Here is a 22,768-nt window from a genome sequence, read left to right as displayed (position 1 = left end):
CTGATCTAAGATTCTGTCTTTGTGAACTTGGACTTCCCTGGGGCTCAGTTTTCTCATCTGTAAAACCAGACTAGATGTTCCTCAGGTCGGATGGTTCCCTTCTACGTCTAGGAGGCTCTGAGAGACAGCCAGCTGTCGGGGGCGGAGCCTCGGGAAGGGGCGGGGTCTACGCTCTCGCTCTAGTCTCGCGGAGAGCCGGGAGGCGGGGCGGCGGAACTTTCCAGGCGCCACCACAGGGGCCAGAGCTCCGGTTTCCGGCCGGGCCTGTTTGCCGAGTGCATCGGGGCTTCCGGTGAGGAGACGGCGGTGGTGGGGGCCCGATGGAGTACCTGCGGGTGCTGGGCCGGGGTTTCGGCCAGGTGACGGGGCACGGAGGTGTCTTTGGCTATCTGCGCCAGTTATTCAGGTGAGCGTAGAGCTGCGCCAGGACCTGGGGCGGGAGGGGACGGGGTCACCTTGGGGCGCCCCAAAGGTCAAGGGCACGGCCGAAGAGGGAGGGGTAAACTGAGGCCCAGGGAGGTCACAGGCTCTCCGAACTAGAACTGGGAGTACCTCGAAACAGCACCATCTAGTTGTCGCTCATTTTACAGGTAGGGAAACTGAGATACAAAGCAGGCCATGACTCCTGTCAAGTTGGGGGCGGGGGGAGAATCACAAACTCATAGACCTGGAGCCGGAAGGGACCTCAGAGTAGCCTTACAATTATCTCATTTTGCCCTCGCTGCAACCCTGGCATGTGTGTGCTATTATTATTATCCCCATTTTACAGATGGGGAAACTGAGGCAGGAGGCGGTGAAGTGACTTGCCTAAGGTCACACAGCTTGTAAGTGCCTGAGACAGGATTTGAATCCAGGTCTCCCAGACTCCAGACCCAGCAGTGACGCCAGTGTCTCCTAAATGGACCCTAAAGCCTAGAGGTCGTGATGTGCCCAGGGTCACACTACCCAGCAGATGTCAGAGGTGAGACTTGAACTCATGTCTTCCTGGATTCCAGGAATACAAACACCATTTTTTTTAGGGTCATAGCCTTAGAACTGGAGGGAGCTGGGAAGCCTTCCCTCATCAGTGTCTCCCTTGCATCCAGCTCCTCTTTCAGCTGGTTCCTCCCCTCCTTTAAAGATGAAGAAACTGGATGGCTCAGTGAACCTGAGCTGGAACACTCATCTCCCTGAGTTCAAATCCGGCCTCAGACCCTTACTGGCTGTGTGACCCTGGGCAAGTCCCTTCACCCGGTGTGCCTCAGTTTCCCCATCTGTAAAATGAGCTGGAGAAGGAATGGCAAACCTCTCCAGTATCTCTGCCAAGAAAACCCCAAACGGGGTCACAAAGAGTGAGACACAACTGAAAACAATTGCATAGCACACAAGTAGTAAGAGCACTAGAATTAATTAAAGAGCACTAGTAAGAATCCTAGAAGTGCATCTTAAAGAGACCTCAGAAGCCGTCTTAATAAAGCCCTTTCATTTATATAGGTGTGGAAATGGAGGCCCAGAGAAGAGACTTTCTCAGGATCACACACCTTCCTCAGAAAGTGCTAGAACCAGAATTTGAGCCCTGATTCCCTGATGTCCAAACACAGTGCTTACCACTTTTTTTAAAAGTTCTAACTTTTTATTGTATCATACACACTACAGTAATAGTGACTGACAATTTTCCAGGGCTTTCAGTTTTACAAAATACTTTTCATATGTTACCCTGAATATTAGATTAGGACTGGGAGTCAAGAGGACCCAGGTTCCAATCCAGCTTTAGACATTTATTAGTTGTGTGACCTTAGGCAAGTCATTGAATCTCTCTTAGCCTTTTGGTCTTTAAAAAAATCACATTTGTGTTATAGGATAACTCTCTGGAAGGGAGAAAGGGAGAGATACTGGGGAAAACTTTGAGGATGTAAACAACAAAAGTCATTAATACAATTTTTATTGTAAGTAAATCTGTAAAATGGAGTTAGTGATGGCACCTACCTCACAGTGTTTGGGGAGGAATCAAATGAGATAATATATTGAGTACTTTGCAAACCTTAAAGCCCTACAGAAATGCTAGCTGTCATCATCTTTATTTTGTTTGCACATCATCACGAAGTGTGAGGTAGGTGTTAGTAGATGGAGTGCTGGACTTGGAGTCTGTAATTCTCGAATTCCAACTTCTTCACTGTCAGAAATGGCAAGGGGAGTGGTTTCGGAGCAACCTGAGAAGACTTATGAACAAAGTGAAGTGAGCAGAACCAAGAGATCATTATACAAAGTAACAGGGATGTCTTCACGATGATCAGCTGTGAAGAACTCCACGACTTTGATTAAGGCAGTTCTAAAGGATGGGTGATGAAAAATGCTCTCCACCTCAAGAGAGAGAACTGGTGGACCTCCAGTGCAGACTGAAGCAGACTTTTTTTTAAAAACCTTTAGTTGTCTTGCTTTTTCTTTTTGCTAAATGCCTAATATGGAAATATATTTTGCATGAATTCACATCTACAAGTGATATATTATTGCTTGCCTTCCCAATGGTTAGGGAAGGGGCTGGAGGAAGAGAGATAATTTGGAACTCAAAATTTTAAAAAGTGAATTCTAAAATAAACAAAAGTATAATTATTAAAAGAAGGAAATTCTTGTATTCCAATCTGTCTTTTGATTTTTAAGAAATTATATTGATTTCCCATTTTTTATATCCTCAGTCTTCACCCTAGTATCCCTCCTACTTTCCCTCCAAGAAATTTTTCACACATAACAAATGTTTTTTTAAAGACCTCCCCCACACACACAAAGAAAATAAAGAGGAAAAAATCAGCATAACTGATCAATACATCAAAAAAGTGTGAAAGCATGTGGAATGTGTAACACTTTTGTACTTCTCACATCACAGGAGTAGGTTGGGGGGGTATCCCTTCAAATCTCCTTTTGAGACCTGCTTCATCTTGATGGTTTTGCTGTTTTCATTTGATTTTTTGATGTGTCTTTTCATTTACATTTACATTTCATTTCTTTACATTTCAGTCTTCTCAATTTACGTTGCTGTAAGCATTGTGTATCTTGTTTTCTGGGCGCTGCTTACTTCACTCTGAATCACACTCATCAGTTCTCATAGACCGCTAATTATTGCATTTATTTACTGCCATTTGTTTAACTGTTCCCCAATTGATGGTGTCTACATTGCTTCCAGTTTTGTGCTATCACAACAGATGCTGCTAAAAATACTTTGGTGTTTATGGGGATTTTCTTCTTATTGATTGCCTCCTTGGAGTCTAATATTTGCCTAATGCCAAATTGCTTTTCAAAATGAAGAGGGAACTAAAGCTCAAGAAAATGAAATGACTTGGCCATGGTGACAGCCAGTAAATGTCAGATGAAGGATTTGAACCTGGTTCTTCCCAACTCCAAATCCAGCACAGTATTCAAAAGCTAAGCATTTTTAATTATTCATTTACCCATTCGTCTATTAACATAATTCTCTAATAAGGATTATTCTTCTCCAATATCAGCACATCTAGTCAAGAATTAACCTTGTCCATGAAGCTAACTACATTTTAAAATGTTTGCATTAGGCTGAGTTGTTTGTGAGGAAAGGTGAAGTTTTCTTGAGAGTGATTTGTTTGGAATGGAATTGTCCCAAAGTTGTTTATTATTTTTTTTTCTGCAGAATGAGCAGGGTGAATTAAAATAGGTATACTTTAGCATTATTATTTGATTTAGTATTAGTGTCGTGAAAGTAACAGAGAAGGCCATTTATCATCGTAAGCTGTAGTTCTTGATGTGATTATCCATGGAATCCTAGCTCTGCAACTTGACTCCATGTGGGACCTTGGCAAAGGTGCCTCCACATCATTTTTCTTAAAATGATCAGGGGCTTGAACTAATTGGTTCCTCTTTATGTAAAGTCTCTTCCAGCTCTGAATCTAATGTTCCTTCCAGTGCTTCTTCTAGGCCACCACCCTCTGTCTCAGGCCCCCTCACCCTTGTCTTATGGCAGCTAGAGTCCGAGTACTGGGTCTGAAACTGACCTCAGTTGTTTGCCTTGGCCAGGCTGGTCACTTTGGGCTTCAGTTTTCTTCACTGTAAAACCCGCCTTTAGAGTCCCTTGCAGCCCTGAAGCCTGGGTGCCATTCTGGGAAGACCTGCTATAGACTCAGGGCTGGGGTGGTCTTTGGTGATGAGGATGTGTCCTTGGAATCAGTGCCCTAGGCAGTTGTAATGTCATAGAGCACTGGACGTGGAATCTGAGGACCTGGGTTCGAATGCTGGATTTCCTGCCCTTGAGACTATGAGGAAGTTACTTTCCTCTCTTAGCTTCACTTTCTCCTCTGCACAGTGAAGGGTGGGATGAGAAGATCCCACATCACTACTTGGTGATCTAAAGCACTTACTGTGGAATCTGTCTATCAGGTCTTCTATATGTTCATCTCATCCTCCTAAAAAGTAGGAGCCCCTTGAAATTAGAGACTGTGTCTTATCCATCTCTCCTAGTGCATAATACTCTGCATGTTTTTTACTTTACTATAGGGTAGAACATAAACTCTTTGAGGGCAGGGACTGTTCTCCTTTTTGTCTTGGAACTCCAGAGCTTGGCACAAAGCCAGACACACAGAAAGCACTTAATAAACATTTGATGGATTGAATTACTGAATTCAGCTGTGTAGTTACTGCGTAAAAGGTATAACCTTCTACCTAATGCCAAAAGGACAGAGTGATACTACCTATAGAATCATACAGAAGAATCTCAGAGTTGGAAGGGATCTTAGAGGTCGTCTAGCCAATCTGATGCCAGCCCTCTTTGATGTAAGTAGACCATTCCTAAGAATTGGTATGGTAAAAATACTCACTTTAACTTGGGACCAATGCGGTCCTCCCTTTCCAGTCGTAGCTGGTTTGGTCTTTGAATCACAGAAGTCAAGTCCTGCCCATGCTTGGCACTTAATATTGTCCCTACCTCTAAGGTTCTTGCTGTCAGGGAGATATGATGTTTACATAAGACACATGGAGCTATGTCATACAATATTACCTGGTTAATTAGTAACCAGATAGAGTGCTCAGGTTTGACATTTGTTTCAGCACCCTCATTTATTAACAGAGGGGGAAAATGAGAACCAAGGACATAGAGTAATGTGCCCCCAAGATTGTACAGGTAGTAATAATTGTGGAGCTAGCCTACTGTGTGCTGGGCCCTGTGCTAAGTGCTTTACAAACCGCATCTAATTTTATTCTCACAGCAATGGAGAGAGGTAGGGGCTGTTATTCACATTTTATGTATGAGGAAACTGAAGTAGACAGGTTAAGTGACTTGCTCAGGGTCACACAGCCAGTAAGTTTCTGAGGCTGGATTTGAACTCAGAAGCAACACTTTGGATGACAGTTTTATTTTTGTTTATTTTTTATTTTGCCTTTTTTGGAGGGGGTAGGGCAGTGCAATTGGGGTTAAGTGACTTGCCCAAGGTCATATGGCTAGTAAGTGTTGTGTCTGAGGCCGGATTCGAACTCAGGTCCTCCTGATTCCAGGGCCTGTGCTCTATTCACTGTACCACCTAGCCGGCCCAAAGTAACACTTTGAATGGAAATCAGACAATGAGAAGGAACCAGAGTCATTAGGTGAAGGGCCTTTGAAGAGAGAAATTGTCTTAGATGTGGAGTAAAAGACTCAGCCTTCTGTCCACTCTGGTGGGTAACACATGACAGAGATTGTGGGTGGAAAGGGAAGCTGTGTTGTGTTTTGGGGGCCAGCATTGTTGGTTTTTTATTGGGCAGTTCAATATTCAGCTGTAGTTTAGATTTGTTCTATTTGGACCCCAAGGGCAGAACTAAGGAGTAGTAGGTGGAAATTATGAAGATTTAGGCAGGATGTAAGAAAAATTTCCTGGCAATTAGGGTTGTTCCAAAGTGGAATGAACTGCCTTGGGAGGTAGTGGTTTTCTCTTCACCAGAGGTCTTCAAACAAAGTGGATGATGAGTTCCTGGCTGTGTTAGAAAGGGGATTCCTATTTGTATTATATGGCCTCTGAGGCCCCTACCAGCTGAGTGTGTTTAAGCCTGCATCCTTAAAGTGGCCTCCCACTTCTTCTGTGAAGTTCTTTCTGGTGCCTCTCATTGCCATGTATACATATAATGCTGTTGGCAAAGTCGGTAAGTGCCTGCTGCTCTGCAAAGTCCACATCAGCCCTGGGAGAATATGAATGGGGGGAGGGGAGAGATTGAGGACCAGAGGGATCCACCTGCTGGGAAACATTGCCTCTAGCCCTTCTGAGAGACACATAGAACTTTGGTGTTGAGATCAAGGACAGTGAGTATTATTATTTTACCATTGGCCTATTTTGTGAGGTCCAGAAGTAATAAGTTAATTGCCCCAGGTCACCGAGGTAGTTTGTGGCAGAGCTGGGTCTAACCACAGGCCTCCTGCCTCATGGGGCAAGGCCTTTTCCACTCTTTCATTTTGCCTGTTGTGCCTTGTTAGCCTAATTAGCTGGTAGTTCTTGGTAGCCAGAGTGATTCCAGGCATGCAAAAGTTGTTCTGATTTTACATATTCTGAATGCTGATGCTCTTCTGATTGAAGTACTCAATGAAACTTCTTGTTTGAAAAATAATGGATCCCGCAGTGAGTAAAGCGCCGGCCCTGGAGTCAGGAGGACCCAAGTTTGGTTCCAGCCTCAGACACTTAACACCCCCCCACACACAAAAACTAGCCATGTAACCTTGGGCAAGTTACTTAACCCCAATTGCCCTCAAAAGAAAAAAAAGGCAAAAAAAAAAAAAAAGAAAAGAATGGATCAAGGGATATTATTATGCTGTAAGAAATGACGACAAACAGGATGATTTTAGAAAAAGCTGGAAAGACTTACATGAACTGATTGATGCAAAGTGAAGTGAACAGAACCAGGAGAACATTGTACATAGCAACAGCAACCTTGCACAATGAAGAATTGTGAATGACTTAGCTATTCTTAGCAGTACAGTGATCCCAGTCAATTCCAAAGGAATAATGATGAAGCATATTTTCCGCCTCCAGAGAAAGAATTGATATTGTTTGACTACAGACTGAAGCATGCTATTTTTCACTTTTTCTTTCACTTAAGTCTTCTTGTACAAAATGACTAATATGGAAATGTTTTACGTGATTGCACATGTATAATTTATATCTGATTACTTGCCATCTCAGGGAAAGGGAAGGGGAGGAATGGATATAATTTGGAACTCAAAATTTTTTTAAATGCTAAAAAATTGTCTTAACTTGTAATTTGGGAAAAAAGTAAAATATATATTTTTAAAAAATGATGAATAGAGTTTGACTTCACTTTGCACAAAGAATCACACATACCTTAAAATATTTCCTTCTTTTTGGGAATTTGCAGGGTAAATGACGTGAGGGTTGGCACATTAGTGGGGGAAGACAAACATGGAAACAAATATTATGAAGACAACAAACAGTTTTTTGGTAAGTGAAATATCTGGTAAGGAGACTTAAAAATGAGCACAGTATTAGATGTTAGAATTTAGTGCAGGCCTAAGAGCTTTAAAATTTATGTCTAGTATGTATATTTCATATAAACCAAATAGTGCATGATGAAAATATCCTTGCTTATCACTGTTCTCTTAATCATCATGTTTTATTTGTGTAACAATTTCCAGCTTATAGAGTACCTTTACATCCCATTTGGTCCTCGTGATAACCCAGTAAATTAAAGGTGTTATTATCCTTATCTTACAGATGAGAAAACTGACCCCCAGGGATACTAAAAGACTTGCCTATGATGTAGTTTTACTGTTTATGCTAGAAGATTTTTGTATGCCACGCTGGGAGCCTGATTGCCATTTTTAACATCATTTCTATGGGAAGGTGCAATCTGAATTCCACACTGGTAATTGGACTGCCTTCCACTCAATAGACCCAGCAAGGGGAAGGTCCTCTTTGCTTTTACTGTGAGCCTGATCAAGGAAGCAGATCTTGTCCTCTGCCCCTGACCTTCAGAAGCCAAGGATTCTTAATAAGGGAAGAGAAAGGAGTAGGGCTTTGGGGCAAGCTGGAATAAGTGGGGGCTCTGACAGCGTTGTAGTGGGGCTTCCTCAAGGAGCAGCTCTTTGGGGTACACATGGTCATAATTTGAGTGTGTGGAGTTTGGGAAGTGGCTTTACAATATAATAAATAGATAATTTATTCCTTTAAGAACAGCTCTCTTCAAAGATTATAGTAAATATCTTTTTCATCAGAAGACTTGTTTATCTTCATAGAACTATACTTTTTATTATTCTCTGCTGCTCAAATCTCTACAATAGTATTGTTTCCTTCCACTCAGGCCGACATCGATGGGTTATCTATACCACTGAAATGAATGGCAAAAATACGTTCTGGGATGTGGATGGAAGCATGGTGCCCCCCGAATGGTAAAGCAAGGGAATATTTTGTTATGTATTATGTATGGATGCTTATTTATTCTTTTTGAACTTTAACTATATTGACTAAAGGAAACAATATGGTGAAATGTAAAGAACCATTGCAAATCTGGGAGCCCATGAGCAGCCATCAAGGAGGCTGGCCTGATGTGGGCCCAGGACATTGAGATGTTATGGAGAAGTGGGAGGTGGTTCTTTCCTCACTCTTGGAGAGCCACCAATCCCAGTTCTATGCACACAAGTGCTTAATAAATACTTATGGGCCAAATAGCTATTGACCATGGGTAGGATGGCATTGAATAGGTAGGAGAAGCTCAGAGAGTGGCTTGGGATCCTGGGCAGAAGGGATCAGGAGCTACTGTACTTATAACATCAATTTTGTGCTGGTAAGAAAGAGAGCTTGGTTTCCCAGGGATGTTTTTCTGCTCTGCCATGTGCATGAATATTCTTAAATTTTGTCTCTGATTTGGTTGACTTGTGGTTGACTTTTTTTTCCTGTGATGTAGACATTTACAGAACTAAAATGTTTTTGAATCCCAGATTTAGTGTTTTCCTTATTTGCCTTTTGTTTTTAACAACTTCATTTTCTTATCCTATCCTTTACATTTATGACATTTTTTAGTATTGCACTGAATTATTGCACTCTTATTTTTCTCCTTGAAGCTTACACTCTTTGAAGACTCATACACCCATTGAATAGGATTCCTAATGTTGGTTGTTACTTCTGAGATCCCAGGTAGTCTGCTATCTGCATGCTATCTCTCCTCATGCCCCTAGATCCATTGACACTTATACCCCAAAGAGGCCATTGACCAAAAGACCCCAAAGGGATTCCTACTCTCTCCTCTGTTTCTCTCTTTCTATTGATTCCTTCCTTACTCCTTACAGACATGCTCACTGCTCCCCATCTCAGCTCGGCTTCCAACTCAGCATGTCCAAAACTGAACCAATTACCTACACTCCTTTCCCTCCCCCCAAGAACCCTGCCCTTTTCTGAGCATTGTTATTTCTCTTGATGGCATCATTCAGGCTTGACACCTTTCTCTCTTACCCCTCCCAAGACACCCGAGTCCTCATACACAACATTCTTTCTCTGGTCTCCTTGTCTGAGCTTTGTTCTGGAAACTCTGTAAAGAGCCTGTCCCTTCACCCCTGATGCTTAGGCATCACCTACCCAAGGCCTCCCCAACTCCTTTATCTTCACACTTTCTATGCATCTTGTGTTTATCTGCAAGTCTAAATAGAAGTAAGCACCTTTGGGGCAGGGACTCTTTCATCTCTGTATCTCCTGTGCTTGGAACAGAGCAAAGATCATATGGTCCCTGGGTTTTTTCCCTCTGCAGAGCTTGTCTCCATGTGGTGGCATCTCATGTTCACTTTCAAATCTTTGGCTTCTTTCCATAAACCTGGAGTAGGGACTTTTTTTTTTATCTTTGTGCCATTGGCAGAATTATAGTAATTGATATTCTAGGCTAAGGAAAACTTTAATTTTAACATTAGCCCTATGTAGGATGTATAGCATCTTGTCTGTCTGCTTTTGTAACTGGCTTCATGTGGCTGGGCAGCTCTTCCTATGAGAATGATACAATATGAGGGATTGTAACATCTTCCAAGAACACAGGAATCTTGGAAGGTTGCTTCTCCAAAAGTGCCTTCTGGACACACTCACTCTGCATGGGAGTTCTTAACCCTGCTGTATCATGGACCACTTTGGTGGTCTGGTGAAGTCCATGCAGCCCTCCTCACAATTATGAGTATTTCTCACATTCATAATGGAAGGGAACGCTAAATTTCAGTTAGAAGGCAGTGAAGGTAAAGGGGTTTCTCCATTCAGATTTATATAGATCTCCTGAACAAAGCGTCTGAGCAACCCAGGTTAAGAACCTCTGCTCTAACAGAAGGATGTTTCATGGAGCTTATTCATGAAGTTTATTCATAGGCACAGAGTTTAGTTCTCTTGCCCAAGATCACACATCTAACAAGCACCTATAATAGTAATGAAATTTGAAGATCCCTTTGTATTGCTAAGCTAACAGGTACTTAGCACCTAGTTTCAAATTAAGCCTCTGTAAAGAAACAGGAGGTATGAACCCCTGTTGCCTCCTTAAGGACGACTGAATGATTGAGTTACTAAATGATTGTACTTTGTTCAAAACTATGTGACCACTTTGGTGAAGACTGTGGCCATTTTAGTGATAAGTTGTTGAGTTGTGACATGGTGAATGCTGTATTTTGAATTTCTGTGATGAGTTGTAACATTCTGAATGCTGTACCTTGACTTTCTGTAAATGTTTTGCTCTGATTTGTTCTTGAATAGAGAGTTTGCTATACTATGTAATCAGAAGCTTGAAAGCTGTTCACAGCAGCAGTCCTCTGGAAAGCTGTTCCCGCGTGGCTTTACAGCACCTGAGGCTGGGCTAGACCCCAGACTTCCTTGTTCCAGGTCCAGCACACCCTCCACTAGGCCAGGCTACTTTTCACTAAGAACTCTGGGAATGCAGCATATGTATCTTGTCTGTAAGGAATTTACAGTGTATATGGGGAAAGATGTAAAGCTAAATACATATGAAAGATTATATAATAACATAAAAGGTGTATTTGATTGGAAGATGCACATGTTTATAAGGTGGTATATAATTATGTGCTTAGTGATTAACACAGACAATAGATTATATTCTTTCAAAAGAGGAGGAAGAGAACAGGGTAACTTAGGTAATTGGAGAGGCTTCCTAGAGGAAGTTTGAATTTAACTGGGTTTTGATTAGAGGGAGAGAGGAATGGATGGATGGATGGATGGATGGACGGACTCTCATGATTTAATACCTGTACACAATATACAGACTGTCAGCAGATGTCTGTGCTAGTTCAAGGAAACATACCATTGGATCAATTTAGAGCTGAAAGGAATGGGACCCTGCTGATTTGGTCTAAAACACCTCAGTTTACAACTGAGGAAACAGGTCATGTGGATAGTGATGGGCAGTGTAGGGATTTGAACACAAGGTTTCCCACTCCAAATTTAGCAGGTATTAAGCAGCTATTTAAAATTTTTTTTTTACTTTGTTGAGTAAGAATTTTGAAAAAGATGTGCTTTCACAAGAATTTTGAAACCTTGGAGTAATGGTGTGGAGTGTGTGTGTGTGTGTGTGTGTGTGTGTGTGGTCACCTGCAGCTAATTTAATTTTAAAAATATTTATTTTTTGCTTTTGACATTCATTCATCAGTTTCTCCCCAATCCAGCATAAATTCTGGACCAAATTTACCACTGATTTTTCCCTTTCTGACGATAACCTGTTCCTCAGCATGGCTCCAGTTGCAGATTTCCAAGAAGCAGGCACTGCTCATTCAGAAATTGTTTGAAACAGTCTCTTGCCAAGTTGGTGTCAAATAGAACTCTCTTGAATTTCTTTTCCAAAGTATATGAATATTAAGGTTTTGTTTGGATGTCTGGAAGGCATATTTTAAAGTAGATTATTTTGTATAACAAAGTGTTACTCTTGCTAATTTATAATCTTATCTTTCATATAAAAATAATTTGCAACCAACTGACAGGGTTATATTTTTCCCTTCTAAATTATTTTGCTAATTCTTATGCAGTCTTTGTTTCCTAGACTTGTATGTGTGTGTGTGTGCTTGTGTGTGTGTTTGTGTGTGTGTATGTTTTAGAGCATGTCAGTTTAGGCTGATGCTTCCATTTTACATGATAGAAGTTTGGGGAAATTCCAAACCTGGGCTTTGAAGCTAAGTCTGTTTGATAACTTGGGGTGAATGAGGAAGTATTTTTGATTCTGCCACTCAAGAAATCTTTTTCCTTTTCACAGATTATCAGAGTTATAGTACATGCTGGGCACAGTTACTCATGGAAAAATTTGAAGGCTTCTAGATAAAAACCCATTTTGAACCCTTTCTGACAAAGCCTTAGTGAATCATACTGTGCAGTGGAATGGATATTGAAAAATTTTCCATGTAGACAGCCTTTTTCTTTCTCTGTGCTTGGCTGCCACTAAAACGTATGAGTTCTTTAGAAGGAATGATGGGAGGTCTGAGTTTGCCCTTTTGGTGATGGTTTGCGTGGAGTGAAATTGAGTTAGAAATAAAGAGAACCTATTTATGTCCTCAAAATAAATGACAAATTACTTGGAAATGGTCTTTGAAGTTGTTTTGTACCATAAAAAGCATTTTAATAGAATATTTTTAGAACTTCCATAATATTTTCCTTTCTGGTCCTTCAGAAAGAATTCCTTCCTTTGGATGCTGATTTATCTTTAGTTTTTGTCTTCTGATCACACTACTGAGGGTTAAATTCTAATCTTGCAGGGTAAACTACATGTGTGGTGGGATGCTGATTGAGACCAATTAAAATAATTTGGCTACTTATGTTTAATAATGTTCAGAAAGGGAAGGAGGTTGTCAAGTTCAGTATTTTCTCCACAGGTGGTATTCTAATTGTGAATCTTTAGATACATTCATGAGATTTGTTTATACTTCTTTTGTTTCAACAGACCTATTTCACATTGAGCTATTTGTCCTTTGTTTAAATGCTCTGTGTCTTATGTCTTTTTTAGGATAAGATGAAGCTTTAACTGGTCATGGAAAGAATTCATGGAGTGTTTCTCTCCAAATTTAGAAAGTAGGATGTTCTATGTCACCCTTTCATTTTTTCAGGACAAAAGATGATGGAGAGGTTTTGCCATGCCCAGGTACCACAAAAATGAAGCTCTGTTTTCTCTCAGCATCTTGGAATTAGGCTTTGTGTTGGCTTTGCTGTTTTATGCCCCAGCTCACTCTATGACATCAGTGTGAAAGAAAATTTTTAAAATGGGTTGTCCTCCTTCCTAAGTCTGTGAGAAAAGTTGTAAGTTGGAGGACCCACCAGAGGGACAAGAGATGAGGATTCTTTTTACCTTGTAAAAAGCTTCTTGAACTTCTGAATGTATCCAGGATATGGGGATGGGAACTAGCCCTGTGATTTCCTTGGTCTAGAGAACTCTCAGTGAGGAAATTCCCTGTACCAGTGCAGGTTGGCGCTTTCTCTGCAGCTTATTTTCTTAGAGAGTTGCCTAGAGCTCTGAGAAGTCAGGTGAGTTAAATTCTTGGGATCCCCCAGCTAGTAAGTCAGAAATAGGACTCTATTCCAGATAGAATATTCCATATTCTATTCCAGATTATTCCAGGCCTTGAGACCAGCTCACTATCCACTCTACCACATATGGCTCATATGTTTATATTTATTTGTTTATGCTTTTAAATGCTCTTTTTTTATTTTGAGTTTCTTTCCCTCTCTCCAGCCCCATCCTCTACCCACTGCAATATGATACTCGTTATACATGTGAAGTCATAATTGCTATAATTGTTAGGAAGTTTACTTTTCTGAATTTCATGGTTCTATCAGGAATCAGTAATGTTTCTTTTATTTTGGGGGGTGTGGGGGACACACCTGGTTTACTAGATAGATAGATTAGGGAAATATCATAGATCTACTATACTTGGATTTCAGCAGGCATTTCCAAAAGTGTCTTATGTTATCTGTTTGTAAATGATGGAGATATATAGGCTACATGTTAGAATGGTTGAATCAGTTCAGAACTGATTGAATGACCAGACCCAAAGACTGTTGATTGATTGAGGAGGAGAAGGTGGGCAGAGATCTCTAGTGGACTGCCCCAGTGATTTGCCCTTACTCTGTTTTGTTCAGGATTTTTTCCAAGGGTGAATGTTAGGATTATTAAATGTAAAGAGACAAAAAGCTGGGAGAGATAGCTAGCATCTGAGGATAGTCAGGCTCCAAGAAGAGGACTGATTTATCTTTATAGGATAGTGTGATGGATTGACTTTAATAAAACAAGATTTAGTAGGAATACATGTAAAGTCCTAGTATTGGTTTAAAAAAAAAATCTGCTCACAGTTGCATTGTGTCCAGAATGAAGGAAATTCTGCATAATTCTGTGCCCTAGTTAGACTCACAAGCAGAGAGGCCCAGGAACCCTGGGAGTCACAGCACCCCTATCCCCTACCTTGCCTAGACCACCATGTCTGTTTCCAGCTTCGCTTTCACAGCTATAAGCTGGGGATGTGGCTCCTAAGGACATGCTTCCTAAGGAAGCAGCTATCTCTACCAGCTGCCTCACAGGGCATGCAAGCCAACCTAGCTGAAGCAGCCAGGTCCCCCCAAGGAGACACAGGAGGCAGCCTGTGCCAGCCCCCTTCACCACTCTTCCCACTTTGATCCACCTAACATACTAGAGCAGAACAATAGATACTGAAAGGGACCGTAGCTGTCATCTCTTGCAATTCCCTCATTTTATAGATGAGGAATCAAAGGTACAGAGAGGTTCACTGACTTGTCCAAGGTTATGCAGGTAGTAAATGGCAGTGGCAGAATTTGAACCCATGCTCTCTGACTTCCCCATCCCATTCTCTTTCCCGTGTTCCACGCTGCCTATTTCAGTGGTAATGTAATTGTGAGCATGAGGCCATGGGCAGCTCACAGAATGGCAGCACTTTTAGGCTTGCTAGGAAACCCACTAAACCCAATCTGTAGGTCTGTAGAATGAGGCACAGTTGGCTTTTCAGAGAAATTCTGTGGTGAGATTCCTGTGAAGCATTGCCCGAGTCCTTCTAATCTGCAGCGTATCTGTTTTAGAGCCTTGAGTGTTGCATGATGGCCATTGTACCAAACTGTAGGTGTCTGTTTTTGTTTCTGAAAGAAGTCAGCCAGTCACATGGAGGAAAATGCTTTCTCCATCAGTAAGCCATCCTTACCATTCTTTCCTTCCAAGGAAATGTTTTGAGGTTAAATATACTTTAGGTTTTCTGTCTTTGGAATGGCTCCTTTCCTCATATCTTCAGATGCTAAGCAACATTTTATTTCTATCAGGTTGTTGAGATGTATTTTTAATTGCTTAGGTTTTAGTGGGGAAATAACAAATAAGTAAATACCGTGTTCTATTAATGTAGGGATTATGTTTTTTTTCATGTCTTCTTAAGTTAGTTACATTTAGGATTCCTATTTTTATTTTTTTTTATTAAGCAATCAGGGTTAAGTAACTTACTCGAGGTTACACGGCCAGTTATTTCTGGGTGTGGTGATGAGTGTCTGAGGTGTGGTGCTGAGTGTCTGAGCCCGGGATTCGATCTCCAGGTCGTCCCAACACTGGAGCGGGTGCTCTTACTCGCTGAGCCACCTGGCCGCCCCTAAGCAATTGGGGTTAAGTAACTTGCTCAAGGTTACATGGCCAGGTGTTTCTGGGTGGGTGCTAAGTGTCTGAGCCCGGGATTTGATCTCCAGGTCGTTCTGACACTGGAGCCAGTGCTCTTACTTGCTGTGCTACCTGGCCGCCCCAGGATTCCTATTTTTAAATAATGAACTTTCTGTCAGTAAATTAGTTGTACCCAGTTTATATTTCCATTGAAACTTTTATAGATGAGGAAACTGAGGCTCAGAGAGGTTACCTGACTTGGACATCTCAGCCTTTGAGCTCTTCCAACTCCAAATCTTGCCTCCTTCCCACTATTTGGCAGCTGCTTTGTGATCTGCCATTTGATCTGTGAAGATCAAATGAGTAGTGCATGTGGAAGCTTTATAAACTCTTCAGGCCTGTACAGGTATCCTTAGTAAATTGATGAAAACCCAGCTCCATCTCTTAGTTACAGATTTTGTTAGTTACCAAAAAATAGCATTTATATTCGAGGGCAAGATCTCTTACTTACAACGTTAAGACACCTTGGTTAGAGTTTGATTTATTTATTTTTTTAAAACAATCTGTTATCCTTCCATGGCTTTGGGACTAATGAAATGCATAGTTTAATAGTGGGTTTATTATTATTATTATTAACCATAGTTTAATATGGGTCCATAGAATAGCTAAGTGCTCTCCGTGGTGCTGACAGATCCTATATTATTGTTACCAGGCTTGAGTGGAGGTCAAATTTCATTGCAATTTCCAAAATCTTGGACAGTGGCTAACAACAATCATATTTTATTTTTGTAGCACAATTTGCTTCTGTCAGCAATCCAATCCCATGATATATTTTTGCAGTGTTGCCTATGTCATAGTCTTTGTTGTATACAATAGCATCTGCATAAGTGGACTACGTCATTGTGAAGAAGCTCTCATTCCACAGCTATGGCTCATAAGGAGGCAGGAAATTTAGGCAGTTTTCTTTTCAAGAAGAAAAATCAACTGTAGAAGCCGTTGATTCTGTCAGGAGAAAAAGAAAATGTGGCAAAATCTGGTATTGTTCTCTATGTTAATCACATTCATAAGAATAATTGCCTGCTGATCCATTGGAGGACATAATTGATTGTAGTTAATCTGAAAAAAAAATGTTTCTTTGAATTGTAATGAGATATTCTGAACTTCACTTTGAGTTTCCTCATTACAGTGAAATTCCAGTGTAGTCCAGTGTGCCCAGCTGTTAGAGCTGCCCCAGATTGGGAATTGGTTGTCTCTGAAGGTAGCAGAGATCTGGCCAAGGTGTGCTATGGCTGCTGGGCATTGATTAAGTGCTCACTGTTTGGCAGGCATTGGGCTTTGTCTTGAGCATACAAAAGACAAAATAAAAAACAGCCCCAGCCCTCAGGGAGCTTATGTTCCCTTGAAGGAAACAAGGTGTACACAGAGAAGTGAACACAAAATATATGGAAAGTAAAAACAGAGTAACTTTTTGTGGGAGCAGGGGAACTCTAATAATTGGCAGTTGATTTGGCCCTCAATGCAGCTAGGATTCCAAGAGGCAGAGAGGTAAAGATGGAGAGTAGTCCATGCATAAGAATGACCTTTGAACTCCCTGTCCACACTGAGATTCCATGGTTTTTGTCACTTTATAGCTTTATTTCCTTAAAATTAATTTTTAGTAAGACTTCACTCTTTTTCAGGAGTGTTATATACTAGATTGTCAAATTAGAATGGGGTGATAGCCCAACACTAAAAAAAATAATATTTGTGGGCAAACAAGCTCTGTATTTCCTATCTCTTTATGTTCACTTGATGCATACTTTCCTCTCTTCTAACTTCTGTCTCTCATTTTATGGGAAGAAGTGGGTCTTCGACAAGATGGTATTCTGTACTACTATCTACGTGTTGTAGTTCATCTCCTTTTCTGGGAAAGTATCCTTTATTTTATGAGTAATTACTGCCATTGGAAAATTAGGTGCTGGATTAGGAGGTAGTCCCCTGGTTAACCCTTATAAGTAAATACAATTGAGAACAAAGGAACTTGTAAAGAAAATTAGGTTGCGCACAGTAGATAGAGTGCTGGGAGCAGAGTCAGGAAGACCTGAGTTCAAATGTGGCCTAACACTTAATAGCTTTGTTAACCATGTGCAAGTCCTTTAACCTCTGTTTTCCTCAGTTTCCTCAACTGCAAAATGGGGATAATAATTGTCCCTACCTCCCATTGTTGTTGTGAGGATCAAATATTTGTAAATATTTATTGTAGGGCATGGCACATAGGCATTATTTAAATGTTAGCTATTATCAATATTATTGTTGTTGGAAAATATGGAACTTTTGGCATAAATTGTACTTTTAATTCATTTGGAAGGTTCTGAAGAGAGTGATTTGCATTTGATCTAAGCCTGGATATAAGACATGATAGAAAGCCACCCCTTCCAACTATGCATTGATACAGAGATAGGGCAAGGGCTACAAGAATACATTTTTCTTGCTTATCACTGAAAAAGTAGATTTTTGAAGAAAAAATAAATTGAGAAATCTTTTGGGGGAGAATGATGGCTCTGAATCTGCAACCTCTGTCTCTTCCTTCTCCTCTTCTTGTAGGGGTTAAGTGACTTGCCCAGGGTCACATAGCTAGTTAGTGTCAAGTGTCTGAGGCTGGATTTGAACTCAAGCCCTCCTGACTCCAGGGTGCCCTGTGTCTTCTTCAGAACCTTTTTTTTGCCCTCATATTTTTGCCTGTGGCATTAATTGATAAGTGGAAAATACTGTGGTGGTTTCTTTAGGACCTCTTTTTTTCTCCTTCAACACACCATCTTGGACATCAGATTCACAGATGTATCGTTAGTAGAGAGGGTGGTATTCAAAAATATTTTGTCCTTTGTTATCTAAGCTTCCCATCTTTTCTAGTCAAGGATATCTTGATAAGTGCTACACTCTTATTAGTGAAAATGGTGTTTTTTAACAGTGGACCATTGTCTCATCTGAGATTCTGAGCAGAAATTCCAAGGAGCTAAGAGACTTTTAGATAATATGGAATTGGAAGGGGAAAAAATTATTTCATCTTCTGGGAAAGAAATGATGTCTCACATTGATTCTTAAGTGAAGTTAGGTAACAAAATCAACACTTGTCATGGGGACAAACCTAAATGTTGGTTCCTCTTTCCCTCAGATCTCTTTTTCAGAGCTGTTGGGGGTTAGTGGCATCATTTTGAACTTTTCAGAGGCCTTCCACCTCTATTGAGGTTCCTTCTCTTTTTTTCTGGCTGTGTACATGAATAGGTATTCTTTATGAGTCAGCAGCTGCTGTTGGCCTGGTTGAAGCAGCTTTCCTCCTCCCACTCCTTCCTTCCCCCCATCTTGTATAATCAAAATTATGACTTGATTTAATTAAGTAAGACTTCAGTAAGAAGTCTTAATTCTGATGCCTTGATTTGCTATATATTTATATATGTGTTTTTATATATAAATATATATTTATATGTGTGTGTGTGTATCAAAAAAACCCCTTAATTTTGATGCCTTGATATTCTAGCACTTGCATGTAGGCCTTTGATATTCTTATTACTTGTTTGTTTTGGAAGTCGGCCTGAATTCTTGGTTTTCAGTGTTGTATATAATAATTTAATAAAGAGAGATTATTTCACTGCCTCATGATGATTACTTTATATTTTTCAAATTTACTTGTCATTCCCAGGATTGAAAATTAAAGATGGGGGCGGCCAGGTAGCACAGTGAGTAAGAGCACCGACTCCAGTGTTGGGATGAACTGAAAATTGAATCCCGGGCTCAGACACTTAGCACCCACCAGAAACACCTGGCTGTGTAACCTTGTGCAAGTTACTTAACCCCAATTGCTTAGGGGCGGCCAGGTGGTTCAGCGTAAGAGCACTGGCTCCAGTGTCGGGATGACCTGGAGATCAAATCCCAGGCTCAGATACCACACTACACCTCAGATACTCATCACCACACCCAGAAATAACTGGCCGTGTAACCTTGAGCGAATTACTTAACCCGGATAAAAAAAAAAAAAAAAAAAAGGAAAAGAAAATTAAAGATGACTTTCACAATTTTTGTGAGTTAGTTGGCAGCCTCATTCTTAATTGGGGTATTATAAGAAGTGGGCTAAGGGATGTTTTTGAATTCTCTAGTTTATAGCTCTAGACTATGAAGGAAATTTCCAACATCCAAATCCCATTTAAATAGTTGTACCATAATTTCTTTTTAAAAGTGATTTTTATTGCTTTCTTTTTGTTTTGTGTCATCTAGAGTTCTCTCTGTATCCTTCCCCTTCCTTCTGCCAGAGAGCCAAAGGATTTTTTTTTTATATGAAGTGGGGGAAGGGATTCAAAACGGATCACTTCATTGAAAAAATTACGTTATATGCATCGTGTCACACCTGTATACCCTCCACCTCTGCAGAGGCGTTGAGGGAGATGTCTTCTCATATCTAATTTTTAAATCCAAGCTTATTTTTTGTAATTTTGCAACATTCATTCTTGATTATTTTGTGGTGGGTGTACTTTTTATTTACATGGCTGTATTCATTGTGTACATTGTCTTTGCTTACTTTGCTTTGTATCAGTTAATATAAGTCTTTTCATACTTCTCTGATATTCCCTGTTTCTTACAGAACAGTAATATTCTCTTATATTCCTGTACCACAGTTTGTTAAGCCATTCCCATTCCCAGGCAACGGGCTTTGTGTCCAGTTCTTTGCTACTACAGAAAGTGCTGCTATAAATATTTTGGTATATGTGGAGACTTTCTTTTTTTCAGCAATCTTTTGCCTAGCAAGATCTCTTTGTCTAGTATTGGGATCTCTGAGTCAGCGGGTTTATACACTTTAGCCCTTTATTTGCATGCATGATTTAATTCTTTATGGAAAAACACTTCTGTTCATCTTTTTCTGAGTAATGTGAAACGTATTCATGTAGAAATTTTAGCCTGGGAAAGGACTCTAAGGAGTGTGTCTTGCCTCTCTTTTGTTTGTTTAAACAATAAAAATGTTGAAACAACTTTTGGTTTCCTTGACTGTGCACTTATAGCAAATTGTCATGCTTTTGACCCAGTCCCATGGACACAGGCAGGGCTGAACTTCTCAGCCAGAGAACACAAATTGCATCTTGTGTGGTATATGATCAAAAGATGATCGACCAGAACGCCGAGCTCCAGTTTGTCTGCCTCTTCAGCTTCACATTGTAATTCTTTAGCTTTTAGCCTCTGGAGTTTTTATGACTGGAAAATTTTGAAGGAAACTATGTTTTTTAAAAAACAAAACTACAGAGTAGAAGAAAAACAATTCTGTTTTGTTCTAAGCTTCCCAGGCCATTAAAAGTAGGTGGATGCTAGGTATGCTGTTGAGCCTAGTGATGGACTGGAGGACTCTTTTCTGAGAGAGGCCTTCACCGGGCTCAGTATTGAAATAATGTTCTGTTTGTCAGTTGAACAGCATGTCACCAGTGGGTTCTTCATCGTCATCCTCAGTTCTGAGGGCGTGTCCCCGGGGCCTTGATTCTGCCTTTCTATCTCCGTAACATTTCTTACATCCCCCTTCTCTTTCCTCATCCTTCTACCCTCAGCTCAGGCCCTGGAGGCTTCCAGAGGTCTCCCAACTCCTATCCTGCTTCCAATCTCTCTCTTCTGTAGCCTACTCCTTATCTTCCAGGAAAACCTTCCTAAAGCCCACGCAGGGCTGACCACAGGTCACTCCCCTGCTCAGAGCCTGCAGGAGGCCTAGAATTGGATGGCTCCAGCCGATCTCTTCAGACTTATTTTACTTTGTTCCTCTTTATGTACTCTGTGAATGATGAGCTGCTCCCTGATCTTGTTTTCCACATTGATGCCCCACTTGGGCACTTCTCCCATACTGGGAACACCTTTTTTCTTGTCTCTTATAATCATCCCTCTCTTTCAGGGCTCCTCTCTTGAGCCCTTAGTGGGTTTGAAGCTGCCGGTTGACCAATTTCCTTGGGCTGCAGAGCTTCATTTGAGCCACATTGTGTCTCAGCAGGACATGAGCACCAAGCCTGCAAAGGCCACACCCACTAAATCTTAGAGACTTAGAACTTGTCTGGGTTCTGCTGATGACTCTTACACATTGGTCAAGAACTACTTGGCTATTGCCAACCATTAAGTGACTTCACTCGAGCTAATCTAATTGCAGCAGTCCCTGAACCAAAAGGGCAAGAAAGGCAAAACTGTCTTAAACACTACCAAGCCTTTTGGAGATAAGTGGACCGATGTATGTGAAAATATCTTCAAGGACTTAATTAGCTGCTTTACCCATGCAGACCCAAGCCGACCCTTTTTTCTCCCCACAGATGCCTGCATTCCTTTTCCACTCAACCCCAGCTGGAAAACCTCCCTTTTCAGACTTTCCTATAATGCTTTAGCTTCTCCCCTTTGTCCCTAGCATCCTTTGTTTTGTTGTATATTTATCAGTGACCATGTCATATCCTCCCAGTGGATTGTAGGCCTTTTCAGGGCAAAAATGGTGTCATTTTTTTTTCATATTTGCCTCTCTAGTGCTTAGCTAACACAGTATATGCTGAAGATGTTTTTAATGTCGAGTGTTGGATCACTCCCCAAGCACAGATTGGCCTCTTGGGCCTGGGTGGCTAGAGGCCACCACTCAGTTACATTTGTTTACTGACCGTTGCTTGCTCTTAATCTTAGGCACCGTTGGCTCCACTGCATGACTGATGACCCTCCCACAACTGTCCCCCCCACTCCTCGTAAGTTCATCTGGAAGAACCACAAATTCAACCTGAGTGGCACCCCCGAACAGTACGTCCCATATTCTACAACTCGGAAGAAGATTCAGGAATGGGCTCCACCTTCCACACCTTCCAGATAGACCCAGTTGAGAAGAAAAGCTCCAACTTTGTTTTCTGGTGTGGGGAAATTGTGCATTTTATGCTTAAATCCTTTAATAAAGTTGTATTGCGTCTTCACAACCATTTTGACTTTTTTTTTTCTTTTTGGAGGGCAATTGGGGGTAAGTAACTTGCCCAAGGTTACACAGCTAGATTTTTTGTGTGGGTGGAACCGAACTTGGGTCCTCCTGACTCCGGGGCCGGCGCTTTACTCACTATGCCACCTAGCTGCCCCCATTTTGACTTTTCAAAAGTTTTATTTCATGTAGTGTGTAGTAAGAGGGTTTTGAAGCTTTCCAAGCCTGCCTGATGGCTCTCAACTTTATGGTAGCCCTGTTGGT

General features: G+C 41.0%; 1 protein-coding gene across 1 annotated transcript; it reads left to right on the top strand.

The window, feature by feature from the left end:
- The first annotated feature begins 205 nt into the window (after window positions 1-205).
- On the top strand, window positions 206-22,508 carry NDUFA12 (NADH:ubiquinone oxidoreductase subunit A12). Its single transcript, XM_069095178.1, has 4 exons — window positions 206-406; window positions 7,333-7,415; window positions 8,275-8,362; window positions 22,228-22,508. The coding sequence occupies exons 1-4, from the start codon at window positions 321-323 to the stop codon at window positions 22,406-22,408; spliced, it is 438 nt and encodes a 145-aa protein (XP_068951279.1). The 5' UTR covers window positions 206-320; the 3' UTR covers window positions 22,409-22,508.
- The last annotated feature ends 260 nt before the right edge of the window (window positions 22,509-22,768 follow it).

Source organism: Petaurus breviceps, unplaced genomic scaffold (genome assembly GCF_028583685.1).
Source record: "Petaurus breviceps papuanus isolate PSGF00001 unplaced genomic scaffold, PetGlider_PUasm1.0 225, whole genome shotgun sequence".
Lineage (NCBI taxonomy): Eukaryota > Metazoa > Chordata > Mammalia > Diprotodontia > Petauridae > Petaurus > Petaurus breviceps.
The sequence above is the reverse complement of the archived record's forward strand: the minus strand, read 5'-3'. Positions and strand labels throughout refer to the sequence as shown.